The sequence below is a fragment of the Podarcis vaucheri genome (assembly GCF_965113315.1).
Source record: "Podarcis vaucheri genome assembly, chromosome: 17".
NCBI lineage: Eukaryota > Metazoa > Chordata > Lepidosauria > Squamata > Lacertidae > Podarcis > Podarcis vaucheri.
Genome location: NC_138755.1, coordinates 27,697,185 through 27,718,497, shown reverse-complemented (window position 1 = coordinate 27,718,497; position 21,313 = coordinate 27,697,185). Strand labels below are relative to the sequence as shown.

The window sequence follows — 21,313 nt, the reverse complement described above, 5'->3', positions numbered from 1 at the left end:
AAAACTAATTATTAATATTCATATTCTTCCCTCTATTTTTGGTTTGTTAGGTTAAGTGTGGCATAGCCCATAATTTCCCACGCAGTGTCCATCTGGTGTCTTCCACACCCCTGCAATTCCATTTTTTGCCAGTTCCAAACAAATCCAATGCCCTTTTTAGCTTCAGTGTCCTTGACGTAGCCCGGTTAGAGAACTGAAGAATTCTGTTGTATGTTATGTCTCACATGGCAAAAGGGAGATAAAAATGATAACCATTTGCAGCTCTGACTTGCATAGGTAGCATTGGGAAATGTTATTATTAGGTTTAGGTGTTTGTTTTCAAGTTGCATAGGTATGGAAAAGGTTTAGGAATTCATTCATTTAGTATCAAAATGCTTCAGATGACCTTATTATAAGATATAAGGGCACAGCAAAGTTTAATCCTTAATGGTTAGAAAGAGAGCACAAAAGCAGACTTTTTCCCCCCGAAACAGAAAACTGAGTTTCACTCACTGCAGTTTAAGCCCTGAGAAGTCATCTTCCTGGGCTTCTTCTTGTATGCCGTCAATGTAAACCAGGGGGGGAAATAATCGTTTTCATGGAGGTATCTACAATGGCACCTTTAAAATATATGAGAGACTAGTTTCCTACCAAGCACAACCTACAGTAAACAGCTAAGCACACCTGAACTGCATTCAAGTCAACAGATGGGTCTTGAGCTATATGGGTTTACCCCTGCTGGCTTCTCAAAAGGTATTAGAGCATCCCCTTGGATCCAAGCAAAGTTAGTTGAACTTGGGTCCCCTTGTTCAAAGGGAAATCAGTTCAAATAACTTAGTCTTGCTTCCAAACCATAATATCTGATCAACCCTGCAGCCCCAAAACAGTGGTGTTTACATGAGTGAATATATCGGCTGCACCCCAAACTTTCAACAGGGTCCAATGCACGCATGAACCAGAGGTGATCTTTGCATACATTTGGAGAATCTACCCACATGAAAATGAATGAAGCATAGCAAAAATGTAAGTCGCTTTGGGCTGGAACTAACAAATTTAGTAAATATAATAATAATAACAATAATAATAACTGAATCATCTAGATTTGGGCATGCATATTGTTCTAGAATAACTGAGTTTCAAGGTGGAGGGGGGAGTGTTTTTAAGGGAGGGACCATATAGCTCAATAGCTCAGTCGTAGATCACCTGGTTGGCATGGCAAAGGTCCTGGCATTTTCAGGTAAGGACAGGGAAGAAACGAAGGAGAGCTGCGGCCAGTCAGAACAGACAATACCAGGCTAGAAATAGACCAATGGTCTGACGTGGTATAAGACATATTCCTATGTTGCTAAACTAATTTTATTTCAATTTTTTTCTTCTATGCTGGAAACAGGATAGGCCTGGAAAGTAAAGGTTAAAAAGAACAAAGAGCCTAGGCAGTGTAAGAACCAGAGAAAGATTCCCTGCTGAGTTTTCCTAGTGGTCGTTATCACTTAGATTACACATTTGTGTCATTTTTACAACTTCAGTGACTTCCCTCAAAGTATCCTGGGAACTGCAGACTGGGGAGGGGGCTGACAATTCCTTTTCAATCTCTCGTGCCTCTCACAGAACTGCAGTTCCCAGTTGCAAGTCTGTAACGTAGATACACCCTCAGAGCACCTAGATGTTCTTTCAATGATTGCTTGTTTGCAATTCCAGCACAGAAAAACACTTTTCTTTAAGTAAATGTAGGCAGAAAGGATTAGCTTCATGACTGGGTGGCACAATTAATGTTTTCGCCTTAACTTTTGTAAATAAATTTTAAAAATACACAAGGGAGAAAAATCTTCTCAGCATGTTTTCATAGAATTAAAAAAAAAAGGTAACCTGTACATTTTTTTTTATATTTTGTATTTTCAAAGTTTCTACAAGTTCACCTAAGTTTTCTTGAGGATTCCCCTGTCCCCATCCTGGCAAAAATCACTACATCCTTATCTGATTATTATTTTTTAAAGAAAGTGATGTAGAACGGAACCACCATACTGACCAAGCATCCCCTTACCATTAAAGGAATATCAATACAGAAAGAAAAGAATTACAGGGTTGTTTTTCTCTTTTGGTTTCCTGTGGCTGATGTACTGTATAGTATATGTTTACATTACTCCTCCAGTTTGCCTTTGTGATATTATCTAAATGAATGACAAAATCTAGGTATGATGTGCCATTGGACAAAATGCCTTAGCACTCTCTTCTTTCTCATTCTCTCCCGGAGACCTCCAGCAACGCAGGCTGCGCCCCAAAGCTGTATGAACACAACATTCGCTTTTAGTCTCCTAATCGATCCCCAAAAGGGCATGATGTATCTCTCGGAAACATAACTAATATGGCACGGTCTGCAAATCTGGGACCCCTATGTACCTTTTTTTCTCATAGTGTTGTTCTGACTTTAACTGCATCCTATATGGTCTCATGAGTCGATCCTCCCAGCTGCATGTTGGGGCATTGCGGAATTCTGATATAACAACTGGGGGGGAAAGCTAGGCTATACAACAGATTGATCCTTATTCCAGCCAAGTCAACAGGGAAAATGTGGGCAAATTGTGACCAGAGCTCAAGCATACAAGCGCTTTTGCACGATCATTTATCAAATATTATTTATTTTTTAAAGGCCTTTTCATTTATAGATGGTTAACAGAAAACAAGACAGTGGCCCATTGGGGCCTTGAATAGTGCATCTGGCAGTTCTGGGTGCAAAGGGAATTGCATGGTTGTTTTTACTTTGTGTCCCCTTCACAACAGAGGTTTAGGATTACCTGCTAGCAGTGGTGTAGTGTTAGGAACTCATCATGACACACACACCCCGTCAGCATCCCAGGAGAGTCCACAGCCATGTCCTCAAGGAAAGTCTAAAAATGCAGGCATCAGCTGAGGTGATCAGGCAATATATATATACAGTGGTACCTCGGTTTATTAACTTAATCCGTTCCGGAAGTCCGTTCTTAAACCGAAACCGTTCTTAAACCGAGGCACGCTTTCCCTAATGAGGCCTCCCACCGCCGGCGCCCTTCCACTGTTCAGCTTCCATTCTTAAACCGAGGGAAAGTTCTCAAACCAAGAGAACTATTTCCGGTTTTGCAGAGTTTGTAAACCAAATTGTTCTTAAACCAGACTGTACTTTCAACTTGCTAGACAGGGTTAACAAAAGATCTTCAGCTAGCTGAACAGCAACAGTCAGCTTTTAATTAGAAAGGCAAGCAACCTTTCAAAGAAGTGTTACCATTTAAACTACTAGTATGAAGCAAGGAATCCCATCAAAGAAAAGTGACGACATACCCAGCCTCTTCTTCACTGTTTTCCTCATTCTCTTCCTTCCTCTATGCTAATCTGCAACAAACTTGGAAGTTTCATTATCTGTCTGTTAATTATTCTGGCAGATGGCAGCATTGTTTCTGCTCTGAAAAAAACATACTGGAACTACATTCCTCCGTGTTCCCCTTTCCACTGCACTCTTAAGAAAATAGTAAAACGATGCAAAGTTTAAAGTTAGTGGAGGTTCAAGCAGTGAAGACATTCCTTACTACTAAATGCTGAACGTTGCTGTTTTTAGATGGAAGTTCATCGCTTTCAGATGTTTGCTTTTCCTTGCTACTGGATGTGATTTTGAATCAATTGACAAGAATCTCATGCGATTCCCCTCTTCTAGATTGTTTCAGGGTTCCTTTGCAGTCTGTGCCCAAAATAGTACAGTCAGGATTCTGCCATCTTTAACTACAATTATGTGCCCACCTGAGAGCAGGGTCTGCCAAAGTCAGTAAGACATTACATGTAGGAGTAAACACATATAGGATTGCAATGTTCCATCTACCATCTCTCACTGCATAATGTGTAGAACTGCTCTAACTTTCCACTGACTATGCTCACAGAGCTCCCTCTCTCCCCACCCATCACATCACCCACCCATCAAATTTGCACTTTCCAAAATAATAGGGAAACCAAAACAAAGCTTCAAAATTCACACTTATCCAAACTTTCTTTCACCAACCAAACAGTGCTTACGAAGTGCATAAAATTAATGTACTGGTGAAAATAACATACTGAAATGCATTAGGTTATGAAAAAAGGCTTGAAAAAGATGTACATTAGTCAAAATTGCATGCAAAAATGTGTACATTAGGAGAAATTTGTACTTAAATGCTGGTGAATTTTCATGCAGATTTTCTTTTTAAAAAATCCAAACCACAAATTGCTGCAAAATGTGGAAAAGTTAAAGCTGGAAATAAGAGAAACTGAGATAACCAAAATTGACATAAACTTCCATCCCTAATACACACATCTTAATTCATAAATATTGTGAGCATGTAACAAAATATCTCACTGCTGTAAATAACCAATCTTATTTACGCATAATATCCACCTGCTTTTATAATAAGACTTTTCCAAGTCTACTGAGAGAGAACTCCTGCATGCCAATAAAAAATGGGATCCATTTAAATTATACTCTGAAAAGAAAATCTTCTGCAAATCAAGCTTTTCAGATTAACTGCATTCCAAATGAGGCTTTTCAAACAGCAATTCGTTAAGCCTTTCCAGGTTAGCAAAATATGTTGATCTAAAGTATATTGACTTTAAAATGCTAGGGCCCAATCCTGCCAAAGTTCAGCACTTCAAAAACCCATTGATGATGGCAAAATTGGTGCGATTTTAAAGTTGGGTTGGATTGAACTCACAATTCATTTAAAATACAGGAACCTCCTTTCAGATGCCCTTCAGTCAACTTAACATCCTGACCTTATAACATTCATTTTGTAAGATAGCATACTTAGAGTGCAGCAAAAGCTGGTTAACCGATTTAACTTTAAGCACATGAGCTATCCCCGCTGATAAGCAAATAACATACAGCACAACCCTAAACATCTTTGCTCACAAGTCCTGTTTGTGGGAATATTCAGGAAGGCAGGAGAAGATATATTGTTTATTAATATCCTTCCTAACTTGCACTAGCAAGTTATATAACTTAGCAGAGTTTCACATTCCCCTTATAAACGCACAGCAGATAGCTGGTTGCAGGCTTGTGTAAGCCTCTCACTATCATACAATTCAGTATTGAATTGAATGTTACTGGTAAATTCCCTTTTAGTCCCTCTTAAAAAGAATAAACATGCCACAATCTTGTTTAAAGTATATAAAAGAAGTTTACTCACATCATCAGTTCACAGTTGGATCCCTGAAGGCAGACGTGGTTACAAAGTATATACATTTGGATCTACCCCATATGGGGGGGATAATCCCAGTGACTACGGACTGGCAGTCACTGCAGTTCACATGACGAAAGGAAGATGGGAAAAGAGTCAAAAAGAAGGAAGTGTGCTGCGTGCCTTGCCCTTTTGTTACGTGGGCAGGTAAGGTCACGCCCACCTCTAGTCACATGCAAGAGGAAGGATGCTCCAGGCCAGGAGGAAACAGGAAGTTTTCGACTGGCTGGACCAAACATTCCCCTGCATGTCTTCTCTAAGAAAACAAGGAATGTTGTACTTGACTGCTACTTATGTATCACATCCCACACTGTTGAGTTCAGTGAGGCGTACTCCCAAGCAAGTACACATGGAAATGTAGTCTTCAGCACAAAGCTAGGCATTTATGGGATCGAAACTACAACAGGATCAAGCATTATATTCAGTTTGCATGTCTTCTTTCCCCCCCTGAAAAATGTATCACTTTGCAGTGTCCTGACTGATAGCTCGATTCACAATCCATTTAAGCCACGCCATCTTTGGAAAAGTCCCCTGTGCATAAACAAACACAAGGCTGCAACTTCTGCCCTCCCCAATTGATAGGTGAGCAAGTTACATAACCTCCAACACCAGAGTGAGGCAGATTAGGGACACAACCTCAATGGAGGCCACACACACCCCTCTCGTTCCAGCCCCGTCCCTGTCACTCATGCCCCTCTCCCCTCTCTGGGCTCCCACCCTCCCACCTTCGCCTGCCACTGCCGCAACCTCCCCTGCCACTGCTGCTGTACTTTTGGAAGCGGAGACCGGCTTATAGAAGTAAATTGGCTGGAAAGCTGTGGGGGAAGGAGGAATAAGAGTGGGTAGCACATAGGGGCAAGGTAAATTGGCATGGCTTTGGGTTCCATTTTTATTTTATTTTTATTTTTTTGGTCCTGTGCTCTGATGTGAGCTAACTAATACACACGACAATGCAGGAGCAGAAAAAGAAAAAAGGCACATCTTCTGGTCCCATACTCTAGTGCAGCCAGAGCAAGGGAGCCAAAATGGGATATCCAGCATTGGAATTGGAAGCCAACGCAGCTTCTGTAAATTCTGTAAGTGTCCCACTTAAAATGGGATAGTTGCATGGTATGTAGTTATGCATCGCTGGAAAAGTGGGCAAAAGATGGCAGGTTCGGTATAAAATTTTGCATCTGCTAATTTATATGTGTATATATGCAAATTTAGAAATAACTACTGCAATGTAAACAAAAACATAACATTGCTTCCCAGAGCAGACTCCCAAGTAAGTATGCATAGACTTTCTGCCGACCACTGCATTTTTATTCGTAAGTCAGTCCCACTGAATTCAAGTGTTTAGCTTGGGAATCTCTGGTTCTCCAGATGTTGTTGGACTCCAATTCTCATCAGCCCCAGTCAGTATAGCCAGTGTTCAAGGATAATGGGAGTTGTAGTTCAGACACATCTGAAGAACCTTATGTTTCCCTTCCCGGGTTTAACCAAGTCCTCCAGTTTGGTTTCCCAGATGTTTTGGATTATAATTCTCATTAGCACCAGCCAGCACAACTGAGGTTGTACACACTGTATAGGCCAAGGCAAGAGACAAATCCATTTAAAAACTGTTTTTCCTTTTCATCAGCAAGTGCAAAGCCAGGTCAGAAGAAGGGCAAACACCTAACTTTTAAAAGATTTTCTGTGTGCCATAAAGATTCGAATTTATTTTTATTTTTACAAAGAGGGGCTCAAGAAAATGTTGTGTGAGATACAGTTTTCTGGTGAACGTAGAGTATGGGTGAGATTTTTCTTTTTTAAACACGCCCACTTTCTATGTGAGCAAAGGTTTAAAAGATCCCATTTTGCAGAGGAGAGAAAGAACGACAATAAACTGCTGTGCTAACTACTGGATTAGAATTGCTGAAAATAGCTGCTGTCCTTTGTAACCTGAAGTGTACTTTTTGAGACTGTATATGCTTTTTTGTTTTGTTTTCTTCAGATAAAAAAAAAAAATCAAAGACAGACAGACAAAAAAATAAAAAGAGATTTCAGAACACTGCCAGCAACAGCCATGCTGTAACTGTGGCTACTTTCTGGGTTTTGTTTTTTTCCTTCTCTCTGTATAGTATTACAAGTAAATAAAACTGCCTTTTCACTGCACCTATTTCTGTGTCTTTGTCCTCTTTTTACTCTGTAATTCTCACTCCTCCAGATGCTCTATAATCTCCCGACAGTTTTGCATCCAAACATTTCTTCACCCCACTCACTAAAATATCAAAGTACTAACTTGCATTTCTCCCACTCAACTTGCATTTCTGCTGCTGCTCTATTTCTACTCATCTGGAGCCACGCTCAATGCTCTCATGCCTAATTAACCCATCACCACCGGATTTGGTACTCTTGCAATCTTTTCCCCCTCCCCAATCCCTTCCCCAGGGGTGCTCTGCATAACACACTATGCGGCTCCTCTTGCCACAGTGATGATGCGCTGGAAGTGGGATGGAGAGCAAAGGAGAGTGAACAGGAGCAGTCAGAACAGTGAAAGACAGGTGTGCTTCAGCACACACACCCCAATGCTGCATTTTTATTTTACTTTTTGGTGTGCACCTAAGATTTGTTCAGTGCACATCTAAAGAAAAACAAAAAAGACAATGTTAACAAACAGGAATTTGAAGACTTGTATATCACAGGGACGCGGGTGGTGCTGTGGGTTAAACCACAGAGCCTAGGACTTGCCAATCGGAAGGTCAGCGGTTCGAATCCCCACGACGGGGTGAGCTCCCATTGCTCAGTCCCTGCTCCTGCCAACCTAGCAGTTCGAAAGCATGTCAAAGTGCAAGGAGATAAATAGGTACCGCTCTGGCGGGAAGGTAAACGGCGTTTCCGTGCGCTGCTCTGGTTCGCCAGAAGCGGCTTAGTCATGCTGGCCACATGACCCGGAAGCTGTACGCCGGCTCCCTCGGCCAGTAAAGCGAGATGAGCGCTGCAACTCCAGAGTCGGTCACGACTAGACCTAATGGTCAGGGGTCCCTTTACCTTTACCTATATCACAGAGATGTACTTGCCAAATTTGGAAGAGGGCTGCAGTTTCCATTGACGATACACCCAACAGCAAACTTGAATTTATTGTTGTGTATAAAGTGTGGACTGCCCCTCAAATACCAAATGAGACTACATGAGGTGCTTCCAGATGGGGCCTTAATTTGCAGATGGATTCCTGAGACATTGGAGATGGGTCATTGGCAACAGAATTGGGTTGGGGGTTTTTTTACAGAATTTTCATTGGAAAGCATAAATTTGGATTAAATGTGGGGGGTCTTGACTGGCATTTTTATGCCAATGAGGTATTGCAGATGCCAGGAGGCGTGGGTGGTGCTGTGGTCTAAACCAACCAGAAGGTCGACGGTTCAAATCCCTGTGACGGGGTGAGCTCCTGTTGCTCTGTCCCAACTCCTACCAACCTAGCAGTTCGAAAGCACGCCAGTGCAAGTAGATAAATAGGTGGCTGGAAGGTAAATGGCATTTCTGTGCGCTCTGGCTTCCGTCACAGTGTTCCATTGCACCAAAAGCGGTTTAGTCCTGCTGGCCACATGACCCAGAAAGCTGTCTGTGGACAAACGCCGGCTCCCTTGGCCTGAAAGTGAGATGAGCACCACAACCCCATAGTTGCCTTTGACTGGACTTAACTGTCCTTTACCTTTACCTTATTGCAGATGCTACAAAATGCTGGCATGTGCGAGGAGCACTGATCCTGTAATAAACACCCATCTGGAAGCACCCTTAGTCCAAAAATGAAGAGATGGTTACGAACATAAGAATTGTCCTGCTGGATGAGGTCTTTCAACCACAGCGTTCTCATTCAAAGAGTCACCAGCTTAGATATCTCTTGGGGGGGGGGACCAGTCACGAGGCTGGTTGTAATCCTGATCTGGATTAGGAAGAAAGGTTTAACTCTTTCCCCTCACCACTTTCTTGTCACATATCATCATTGAAGCTATTTGCTACAAAGAATATTTACAGGTGCAAATAGCCCCTTCTTGGGACTACATACACACTGTGCCTTTAAAGCACATTCAAATAACATTTTCCCTCAAAGAATTCTGGGCACTGTATTTAGTTAAGGGTTGCTGAGAATGTGCTTCAAATGTGCTTTAAAGGTATGTGTGTGTGGACACGTGTGTGCATGTGTCATTTTTGGTGGTGCAAGAGAGAAAGGGTTAACCCCATCTTCCCACTCACATCAGAGTGAATCAAAAACAGCTGCAGAAAAAGTTAGGGACAGCAACAACAAAAGACAGCTGCACAAATAGAATTGGTTCCAAATGTGTTTGGAGAAAACTCTTTAATAAAAAACAAAATTAATGCTTCATGTCAAAAACTGCTTGGGGTGCATTTTTCCCTCGAGCTCACCTAAGCGAGCCAACTCTTATCTGTGCAGCCATCATTTTTGGTTCCTAGCATCTCCCTTTTGCACCCACCCCCACACTCAATCAGCCCCTCTCCAGCTGCTTTTTCACACTTAACATAACACATAGTTGGGCTTAAGATTTTTGATATAAGCTAGGAATAGCTTGCTGAAACCTTAGATCTGGTTGAGGAAGAGCCCATGATCCCCAAAACCAGCACACACACACACACCCCTCTCAGCTACTTTCTCCAGATTTGGCTTGGTGGGTCACAAGCTATAAAGCAGAAGTAGCTTGCCTTCTAGATGTTGGACTCCAATTCCCATCAGTCACCATGGTGATGGGAGTTGTGGTCCAGCAACAACTGGAAGGTGTTATATTAGCCACCCCTGCTCTTTGGTGGTGCAAGAGAGAAAGGGTTAACCCCATCTTCCCACTCACATCAGAGTGAATCAAAAACAGCTGCAGAAAAAGTTAGGAACAGCAACGGCAAAAGAACAGCAACAACAAAAGACAGCTGCACAAGAGTGCAAACAGATATTTTTTTTATTATTAGTTTTGTTTAAATTTACACCTTCCTCCAAAGGAACCCAGATTAGCAAACGTGTTAGTGCTAAAACAATACACTTCAAACTTCTATAAAGAGTTAAAAACTCCTAAAAACAATCACCTACTGTCAAAACTAATAATATCAGGGTTACCAATTATTATTATTATTATTATTATTATTATTATTATTATTGACAGGTCTTTCTGTCATCAAATGCCTGGATAGATTTTTTTAAAAAAATGTTTTTAAAGTCCACCTTAAAGTTAATACTGAGGGAGACTTATGCAGCCAGCTATTTTGCAAAATATATTTCAAAGGAGAAAACTTAAAAAGGAAGTTGATAACAGCTGAATCTTTTTTTTTTTAATGCACTCACTATCTGAAGTTATGCATTCCACCCATAATTCTAATTCCCACAACAAGCAAATTTAGCAGTACAGCACATGTAATTCTAAGTTTATAATCTACTTGATTCAGCTCAAGGGAACCTGACTCAATGGAGGGTACGCACTTCAAAATGACACCAAAGTAAAGAGGAGCAGTCATGTTCTTTGCATATATGTGCAGAAATATAGTTTAGATTGATCTTCAGACCACGGTCATGTTCCCATTGCTCATGCTGCTTGCAATAACTGAGATGCCACCAGTATGTTCAGTGGCTCCTTAGAGGACAATATGTGTGGCCTGCCCCCAGAAGACAACAGAAGGTAAGATGGAAGAGAAACAAATGCCACATGCAGTCTCCTTGTTGAAAAAGAGGAATACCGTATTTTCCCATGTATAAGACTATGCTTTTTTTTGGGGGGGGGAGTCAAAAATTGGGGTCATCTTAGACACGGATGGTGAATGCACAGAGGTAAAAAATAAAGATAAAAACCCACTACAGTGGTACCTCTAGTTACGTACTTAATTTGTTCCAGAGATCTGTTCTTAACCTGAAACTGTTCTTAACCTGAGGTACCAGTTTAGCTAATGGGGCCTCTTGCTGCCACTGCGCCACCGGCACACGATTTCTGTTCTCATCATGGGGCAAAATTCTCAACTCAATGTAACTCTTCCAGGTTAGCGGAGTTTGTAACCTGAAGCGTTTGTAACCTGAGGCATTTGTAACTCAAGGTACTGTAGCACTCTGCTCGTGGTTAACGCTTAGCTGGAATGAAATATTCAACACAGCAATAGAGAAATTAAAATAATAATTTATTTGTCAGACAAATAAATGATAGGCACAGTGGTATATGGTTACCAAAAGCTCTGCCCCCTCCAGCCCTGATGGCCAGCACTTATATTTCCTCAGCCCAGCCCCCTTGCTCCTCCTTTGGCTGCCTCTGTCCAATCAGCCTGGTTGAAATTCCTATTGGCTGTTTGCTAGAACCAATCATAAAAGATACACCCACTTCCTATTACCTTTTATGGGAGACAAAGAGCTATATTTCCTTCTATCCATAAATGGCAGACAAGTAGCCATATATCTTACATCTGCCTCGACAAGGCACCTTAATTACCAGATCACCTTTTGCCCTTTTGCCCCTGGCAACAGGGGCAAATGGCTAAAACAGATGGCTCATGGTTTTAAATTTTATCTAAACAGAGATCTTGGGTTCACCTTCTCACACACCATCAATGAAATAAGAATCTAACATAAGAATCTAACATTTCTTACTTTCTAAATCCTTTGCATAATTACATTTAAGCCAACAAATCTCATACATTAACATAGATAGCTTTTTAGAAGAAAAGGAACTCAGTAAAAACAGTTTCAAAAGCAACCTCTTCAATTTACAACTCCCTTTCCCAGCCAGATGCTTTTCCCATTAGCTCTTGCCCTTTAACCTTAGGAAAATATGACTCGAGTCTAATGGGAGGCACATGGTATTATTTTCTGTTAAACAATAAATCTTACTATTTACCAACTCTTAATTAGTGTTTTTGCAGCTTGATTGTATTCTGTAATTTGTAGGGTCAATGTAACATTTGCTCCCAGCCTGTAATTCCCCTTTACAACTTTGAGAAACGTGTCTCCTGCTACTGCTATAAGTTAGGGGGGCCCTTGTCCAGGAGAGCAGGAAGATAAACAACTGCCAAAGTACTTGGCCAGCTGCTTTATGCCTGGCATGAAACATACAAACATTTGCAAATATATCTTTAAGCTCATTTTAAAATACAGGCCTTGATCAGATGCCTCAATACCACTGTACTTACCTCCCTATGGCTGCCATGAAGCTGCGGCTGGAACCAGTTCTGTCAGCCATTTAAAAGCGGATCGCTGGGGGGATTTTTTCATTTTTATTTTTTTGCAAATACAGTGGTACCTCAGGTTACAGATGCTTCAGGTTACAGACTCCACTAACCCAGAAATAGTACCTCGGGTTAAGAACTTTGCTTCGGGATGGGAACAGAAATCATGTGGCAGCGGCGTGGTGACAGCGAGAGGCCCCATTAGCTAAAGTGTTACCTCAGGTTAAGAACAGTTTCAGGTTAAGAACAGACCTCCAGAACGAATTAAGTTCTTAACCCGAGGTACTACTCGGGTTTGGGGGTTGGGGCCCACTCGTCCATTTGCCTAAAAAAAAGTTCAAAAACTCTCCACCTCTGCTGCCACCCTTGTGGATTTCCACTTTTAGAGATATGGCAATCCTAAAATGTTGATTTCATAATTCTAGGTTAAAAGGGGGGGGGGAGGTTCCATCTTATACATGAGGGCATCTTATTCACAGAAAAATATGGTATATCAACCAAACTGAGGACGAATTTATACATTCAGCCGACTCAAATGGTCAAGCCTTGGCCGGACTCTTCCACACAATTTGGCCAGACTGATCAATGAAGGCTACACTATGGGGCCCAAGTTCAGGTCTGTATGTTGCACAGCTCAGCCTCTCCCCAATCACCCCCCCAAAAGCCCCCTGCGACAGGAAACAGCAGGGATGCTCTAGGGAGGAAACTGCTGGGTTGCAGCCAAGGCACCAGCTGCCCACCATCTTAATTTAAACCATTTCTCAAAGAGCAAGAGTGGCAGCAAGCTCAGCCAATCAGCTAATTAAGTTAACATGGTGGGAAAGATGGAGGGGTGTTGACTATCTCGGCACTTCCCCTTGCATGGTGTGGTAGCAAATAGGCTTGCTGGCCCTGGAGAGAGATCTGTGGGACCAAGATGGCAAGCAAAAGGTAAGGGGGGGGAGCCGGTAAGTAGCAGCAGAGAGAAGAGTGGGGCAGTCAAGGCAGGAGGGCACATGGCAGCACCTCTGCAGATAGCCAAATAATTTTAAGGGCTTTTCTTGCAGATGGTAGTGAATTCACCAACGACATTGAGAACACAGCGTGGAGATAATGAATTTCTAAGTTTGATGACTGAGGAGAGAGTCGTAAAAATGGAAGTCAGCAGACACAAGCCTATAAAAAGTTCATATATATTTTATCTCAACATGTTTTAATGCCGTTGGAGATTTTGATGAGAGAGAGCATCGTTTCTTTAATAGATATAATGTAGCCAGGTATCACTTATCAAAATACAGCCCTTGACAATGATAAGTGCTCAAAGAGGGAAAAGTAGAATTGATCTCTAACTGAGGGAGGCAAAAGTGTGCTCCAAAGTATTCAGTATGAAGGGTTTGCTCCGAGACCTAGGGGGTTTCTGTTACTCATTTCGCAATGTTTCCAAGAGAATAGCAATGGAGGCAGCATAATTTCATTTATACACATAGTCCTTTCAATCCGAGTTGATCTAGAGTCTAAACTACCATGCAGAGTAACCCTAGGCATGTTGACTCCAAAGTAAACCCCACTCTGCACCTTGGGGCTTGCACCTAGGAATGTGGACATAGGATTGCAGCCTCAGAGCATTCTGTATGGTGTTTTTATCATTATGCTGCATAAATTATGTTCTTAATGTTGTATACCACCCTGGGTTCTTTGGACAAAAGGTGGTAATAATCCGTGCTATTTTGCTAGACAAGGAGTTGCTGGAATTCACCATGAACTTCTCCCTTGTGGGGAAATTTAAATGGCTGCCATGCCGGTGAGTCTGTTTTCACCAACTTGGCAGTCCTTTCAGTACTGTTGCCGCTGCCAGGCAGATGGTCCTATCCTGACAGGAGCCTGGGCTTTCATGGCAGCACATCATTGTGGGGAAGGTAGGATTTTGGCCGTGTTGAGGGCTGCAGTGATCGTATCAGTGTTGCAGGCCTTCAAAAAATAAAGGGGTTTGGAGGCCCCATGTCACTAGGGAGCAATTTGTGGGGTTTTGTGCCTCCCTTGGAGTCCGAGCTGGACAGCAGCACCTGGCGGGTTCCAGAGCTGCAACGCTTGCTCAGGTATGCTGCATGCTAGTGCCAAATCTGGTTCCCCGTTTTAATTCAACATCTGAGGCTGTGCCCATGTTGCCCTTAAAAAAGAAAGAAAGCTGAACATTGTTGGGGTATACATGCACAAATTGTCCCCACTGCCAGCAGTTCCTGCAATGTATAGGCCCATCATTGGTGAAGACCATAGCTCTAGCGTGGCATGGCATTTCCAGGTAGACCTGGGATGAAACCCTGAAAAGGGACTTCTAATCATTGTCAATGACACTGAGCTAGATGGAGCAACGGTCAGACTCGGTCTAAGTCGCTTCCTGTGTCCTTATGACACATACATGCAACTCTCGTCCTCACACGGCAGACATTTTGCTAGTCATCTAATCCGCTTGGTCTGTTCTGTAGTTGCTGAAAGAAGAAAAATAGATCTTCTGTGCACGAGATCTCATTGCTATAACACGCTAACACATAATGGCTTTGAAATAAAAGGAAGCAACCGTTATCGTGGCCCTTTGTGGCCACTTGATGAACTGAAGAGGCAGGTTTTCAAAAGATACTCGGCACCATGAATGCAGGGATCCTTTCAGAGGGTATTTTCAAGCCACAGAAATACTTCAAAAGGGTTTCCCTGGCAACTTCTCTTTCTTTTCTTTTCCTCCGCTTGCAACGCCTTCGGAAAGAATAAGCAACTCTATAGTGTGCAGATTATCTCAATTGCTGTTGTCAGTAGCTCTCACTGGAGCAACAGCTGCAATCAATATCTCTGGCCAATAAATATAGCAGGTAATGCTATTGTATTATCAATGGAGTAGAAGCACATTTCATTTTACAGTCACAGAATATTTGATAGTGTGATGTCATTAGGTGCCTGGTTAGACCCCAAAGCATTTAAAAAATAATAATATTATTAGTCACATAGTGCTTCTGAGTGTTCAAAGCGTTTCACAGCTGTTTTCTCAGTGAACCTTGCAGCAACTGTGTAAGGGTTCAGAGACTGAATCAAGGGGAGGCTATGGGAGAGCGAGGCTTGCCTAAGTCATCTTCATGAGCACATGACACCAGTGGCATTTCATGTGTTAAGTAATAATAATTAAAATTAGTTTTATTATTTATATTCCGCCCAATGGACACTCCCATGACAAATAATTCCAGCCAGCTGAGAGACAACCAGTAAGAAAGCCATGCCCCATGGAGCAACTTGCTGTATCTCAACCAGTGGTAGGAAACTTTGAAGATCTAAGCATGTATGTGGGGTCTTAAGGGAAGAGATAATCATTGGACTATCACAATGCACTCTGCGTTGGGCTACCTTTGAAAGTGACTCGGAAACTGCAACTAATCCAGAATGCGGCAGCTAGACTGGTGGCTGGGAGTGGCTGCCGGGACCATGTAACACCGGTCCTAAAGGATCATCACTGGCTCCCAGTACATTTCTGAGCACAATTCAAAGTGTTGGTGCTGACCTTTGAAGCCCTAAACAGCCTTGGCCCGATATACCTAAAGAAGCATCTCTACCCCCATCATTCAGCCCAGACACTGAGGTCCACTTCCGAGGGTCTTCTGGCAGTTCCCTCGTTGTGAGAGGTAAGGTTACAGGGAACCAGGCAGAGGGTCTTCTTGGCATTTGCGCCCTCCTTGTGGAACACCTTCCCATCAGATGTCAAGGAGATAAAGAACTACAGGTATGCTACTTTTAGGAGACATCTGAAGGCAGCCCTGAATCGGGAAGGTTTTTTAATGTTTGATGTTTTCTTACGTTTTTATATTTTGCTGGAAGATGCCCAGAGTGGCTGGGGAAACCCAGCCAGATGGGCAGGGTATAAATAATAAAGTTAGCAGCAGTCGTATATTCAGGTTTCAGATTACTTAGGGCAAGGATGGGGAACCTGTGGCCCTCCATTGTTGGAGTATCACCTCTGGCCATTGTTGGATTATCACCTTTGGCTATTGGCTGTGCTAGCTGGAGTCCAACATATGGAGGGTCACAGATTCCCCCTCCCTGGTTTAGGGTATTAAAAATAAATTCCAATACTTGGCTCTGAAGTGAGTTGTGAGTCAATGCAGACACTATCATAATGGTGTCTGTAGTGTTAAAAAAGGAAGCCCTTGTGACCATGATGTGAAGCAGGAACTAGAGCGTTACCTTCAACCTGGATGTTCCTCCATTCCTAAGTGCTTTCTGCAGTAGACTAGGGATGCGAGTGGCACTGTGGTCTAAATCACTGAGCCTCTTGGGCTTGCCAATTGGAAGGTTGGTGGTTCGAATCCCTGTGACAGGGTGAGCTCCCTTCGCTCTGTCCCAGCTCCTGCCAACCTAGCAGTTTGAAAGCACACCAGTGCAAGCAGATAAATAGGTACCGCTGTGGAGGGAAGGTAAACGGCGTTTCAGTTCACTCTGGTTTCCGTCACAGTGTTCCGTTGCACCAGAAGCGGTTTAGTCATGCTGGCCACATGACCCGGAAAGCTGTCTGTGGATAAACACCGGCTCCCTCAGCCTGAAATCAAGATGAGCGCCGCAACCCCATAGTCGCCTTTGAGTGGACTTAACCATCCAGGGGTCCTTTACCTTTACCTAGACTAGGCATGGTAAAGGGTTTGCACTCTCTGATCACGCCACATTGCTTGGTTTAGCTTATAAACCAATATCTAAAATGGCAAAGCTGCTGGGTTTCTTTTTAATAAGTTAACTCCTTACACTAAAGTCTTCTGATGAATTCTTTGATATCATAAAGGTCACTGGTGATTGAGCCTTTGGGAAGATCTCATCAGACCCTCCAAGTGTCCCTATTTTCCAGAAGCTGTCCCGGTTTCTGATTTGATCCCAAAATGTTTAACATTTTATGATGTTTTTATATATGTCGGAAGCTGGCCAGAGTTAAATTGTTGTTGTTGAATTGGACCCTCTCTATTTTCATCAGAGAAATGTTGGAGGGTATGATTCTTCTTGAGTGTGTCCTGTGGAGTGTCTGGAGTACATATGATGAGAACAACATGATTGCATTCCAATCCAGCTGAAATATCTGAATACTCATCAGCAAACACACCTTTTCGACATTTATTGGTATAAGTGGTGTTGTCCACACATACATAAAAATCATAGGGCCTGATGTGTCACAGGCTTGTGTCCTTTTGCTCTTAGGATAAATTCTCTTTGGTGTTACTCAGTGGCGAGGGAATTACACTCTGCACCTGCTCAGAGGCATCTCAATCTACTCTTAGTTCCTATGTGGTATTGTTGAGCTTTGGCACTGAAATAGATGCCAGGTATTAAAAGCTCACGTCTTAGGATCAAAGCTCTTGTGCCTATTTGGCTTAGCTCTCCCATCCCTTGGATGTCACAACTGACCCCAAAGGAGTATAAATAAAACTTTCCCACTGAACTTCACCAGCAGTATATAATCCTACTCAGTAAAGGATTGTTTGATGGTGTTTGAAGACAAACACACTTTAAACGTTTGATTAAAATGACCTTGAAGACAGTTAGGACCCAATTAAGGTGAATGAGGAGGTGAAAGTCAACTTGCCCAAGGTATTTGGGTAGTGAATGATCTCCACGTGTTTAAAATTGCCCTTAAATGGCACAATTGCTGCCTTACATTGATGTGGAGAAGGTGTTGTCCTATGTCTTTTAAAATAATAAAAACCATCCCTCCCAAGTGATTTGAGGGACGTGCTTCAGGAAAATATCAGCCCCCCCCCAATATCATCCTTGTATTATCAACAATAGTGTTACAAATTCCGTATTTTTAAAAAATCAAATAAATCTAATGTTGACCCTCATTTATGATTAATAAAGGGAGGGGTTGTAAGCATGGGAGTTAGATCTGGCCAGTCCTCAGTCTTAACTAGCAGGCTCCTTGCCCTCTCATTGGGAGTCTGCTTTGCATTTGAAGAGATAGAATCATAGAATGGTAGAGCTGGAAAGGGGCCACCAGGGGCCACGATGCAGGAATCTTTTTGCCCAACATGGGGCTTGAACCCACGACCCTGACATCAACAGTCTCCCGCTCTGCCAACTGAGCTGCTACTACCTCAACTCTGTTTCTATTCTGTTGTCCCCTCTCTCTGATTGTTGCTGCCCCATCAGCCATCCAAAGCACTATTCAGGGCTGAAATCAACAGTGAATCAAATGAAACAAGTAAGTCAGCAGTGTGCTCAACGCAAGGGAAGCTAGCGAGCATCAAAAGCTGCCCAGCTAGCTAGTGCTGATTGAGCTGCCCTACAGGAGCTACGCCTCATTTAATTTCCCTGCAATGTGGGGAGAGCTGAAATTGACATCAGTAACATGTGCTGGTGCTCATTCAGCCTGCAATTCTTGAAATTAATCTGTTTAGATTTCTGATTCTATGGTCCATGGTACAGGTGTTTGTTTGTTTGTTTGTTTATCTGCTTCTACTAACTTTAAATTTTATATACTTCCTTATTTTCCCTTAAAGTGTTCATTACAAATTATAAAAAGCTTACAAAGATTTTTGTAAGCTTTTTAATGCCAGACTCTCCAAACCGCAATTGAAAATAGGACAAATAAGAGTTGTGATGAACGAAATAAAGGCCATATGTTAGGCTATTTTATTTTATTTTCTGGAATAAGTTCCATTAGAGTTTATAAAGAGAGATGCAAAACTTAATACCAAATATATATTTTTACCCAACGTTAAATATAATGAAAACATGGAGGAAAAGAGGAAAAGGAAAGGGAAGGAGAAAAGAATTTAAAAGAGAGACTAGAAAAGAAAAAATACAGAAATTAAAGAACTTCCCATTCTTCATCTGTTCGCTATAAATAAACAATAGTCACTTCATCTGCCCCGATATAACACCCAACAAAACCATTTTCTATAAACCAACATTATCTTCAATCCCCAAATCCATATGTTAGGGTTTCCATGTTTCAAACAGTGCAGTCTTTCCATTTTAACAACCATGCTTCCATTGTTGGTAATTGTGAGTCTCTCCATCTTTCTGCATACAATAGCCTCGCTGCCGTAAACATATATTGAAACAAAGTTCCATAGTCTTTTTCTAATTATCTATCCATAAGAACAAGCAGGAAGAGCTCTGGTTTGGGCATACCCCGTGCAGCTTTTATCCTTTTTCTTTTGCACAGCTGTGTCCCATGCATACCACATGACTAACCTGGTTTTGAAACTCCTCCCTTAAAAAAAAAAAAAGAGCTTCATGTAGATTTGCAACTGCTGCATTCTGAGAAACTGCAAGTCTAAAACTACCATGGCTGTACAAAACTAGTATGACGCTTTGGATCTAGACAGGCCACCATAATTTTTGGGTCAGCCCAACATTTCTGCTAATATTACTCATTCTCTTGTTTTTAATATGTACTACTGATTTTTGTTGTTGCACTGCTGATTTCTGTTTGGTTTTTTAATGGCCTACGAATAGAACAATTTTTTATATTTAAAAATACATATTTCTTCACAGATTTAACTAAGGGATTTAATGTATGGCCTGAAGAAATAACTGAAAGCACTGAGGTGGAAGCGGCAGCCACGGTGAGTTGATATGAACCTTCTTGTAAGTCTATGAATGTATGTTTTCCTAAATGCCCCGTGGCAACCAGTATTGAGTAAGGGGCATTTTTTTGCGTTGTAGCTTCTATAATATTACAACCTGGATGTTGAATAAAGAGTTAACTTCACTGTCAACAGAGATCTGCTGACCTGCGTGTGACTCCAGCCCTGACAGAGTGTCTATTTCGGTTTTAGTTGTGTTTTATATGTATTTGCTGTTGTTTGTTTTGAGCTGCTTTTAATGATCTGTAGTGTACATCGCTTTGAGCATCGCTTGTTTAGAAGGTGATTAATAAATCGATGATGATGATGATGATGATGATAGGGCTTCTGGCACTCACGGCATTGATAAGACACATATCTCCTCTCTCTCTCTGTAGACGTGGCCCAGAAGTTTTAAGAGGGAAGCGCAATTGCTCTCTCACCCTTCCTGCAGAACAGCCAAAGCCGCACTCGCACAAACATCCATTTGCAGGGCACACAGTGCTGTCAGTTCTCAAACTGCTGATTGCTACCTGAGATATTTTAAGTGCCCCACTTTTTCTCTGAAGGGAAACAACTTGGGAATATTGCCAGCTACTGGTTTAAGCCTCAACTATGAATATCAATGGAAGTTAGATGCCCTTCAAGGGCATGATGTGAGCTGTCAAATGTTCTAACGTTTTCCAATTAGTTGGGGGGGGGGAGTAAGTTTTTCAAAGCCAGCCGTGAATCCCAAATTAGTGAAAAGTATTTCAGTTATGCCTCCCATACTCCCATAAAAAGGCAGCTGAAAAAGGAGGAGGGGAACACCAGCACATTCACATGCCGGGGGTCTTTTGCTGGAAGGATTTTCCCTGTTTGTTTGTTTTCCAAAAGTGTCGCTTTTTAATAAAGAGCCTTTATTGAATAAGGAAGTTTAATTACATTGGCAACACTTTCCAATAGGGAAGCTGACTCAGTGTTATTCATGTGATGTGAGCAAAATCAGCAAAACACTTTTGCAAAGAAAACAAACCGAATAGTGGAGCAACTTCAGAGGCCTGCTAGCAAACCAAACCCTCATTGTAATAATAATAATAATAAATAATACAGTGGTACCTCTGGTTACGAACTTAATTAGTTCCAGGGGTCCCTTCTTAACCTCAAACTGTTCTTAACCTGAGGTACCACTTTAGCTAATGGGGCCTCCCGCTGCCACTGCCGTGCGATTTCTGTTCTCATCCTGAGGTAAAATTCTTAACCCAATGTACTACTTCTGGGTTAGCGGAGTCTGTAACCCGAAGTGTTTGTAACCCGAGGTACCACTGTAAAGTTACTCAGATCAACCCCCGAATTTGCATGCCAACAGAGTGATTTTTCATCTACTAT

General features: G+C 42.0%; 1 protein-coding gene across 6 annotated transcripts in view; it reads left to right on the top strand.

Moving 5' to 3' along the window:
• Nucleotides 1-21,313, top strand: part of PALM2AKAP2 (PALM2 and AKAP2 fusion) — a 224,259-nt gene that overhangs the window by 104,587 nt on the left and 98,359 nt on the right. For 4 of the 6 annotated variants that reach the window (XM_082204585.1, XM_082204582.1, XM_082204584.1 and 1 more), the window contains one exon: nucleotides 19,875-19,945. In XM_082204585.1, coding sequence (XP_082060711.1) covers nucleotides 19,875-19,945 — 71 coding nt within the window. Of the gene's footprint in view, nucleotides 1-15,600; nucleotides 15,650-19,606; nucleotides 19,723-19,874; nucleotides 19,946-21,313 lie in introns of those variants that run through there. The other 2 variants (XM_082204587.1, XM_082204590.1) reach the window with 2 other exon arrangements.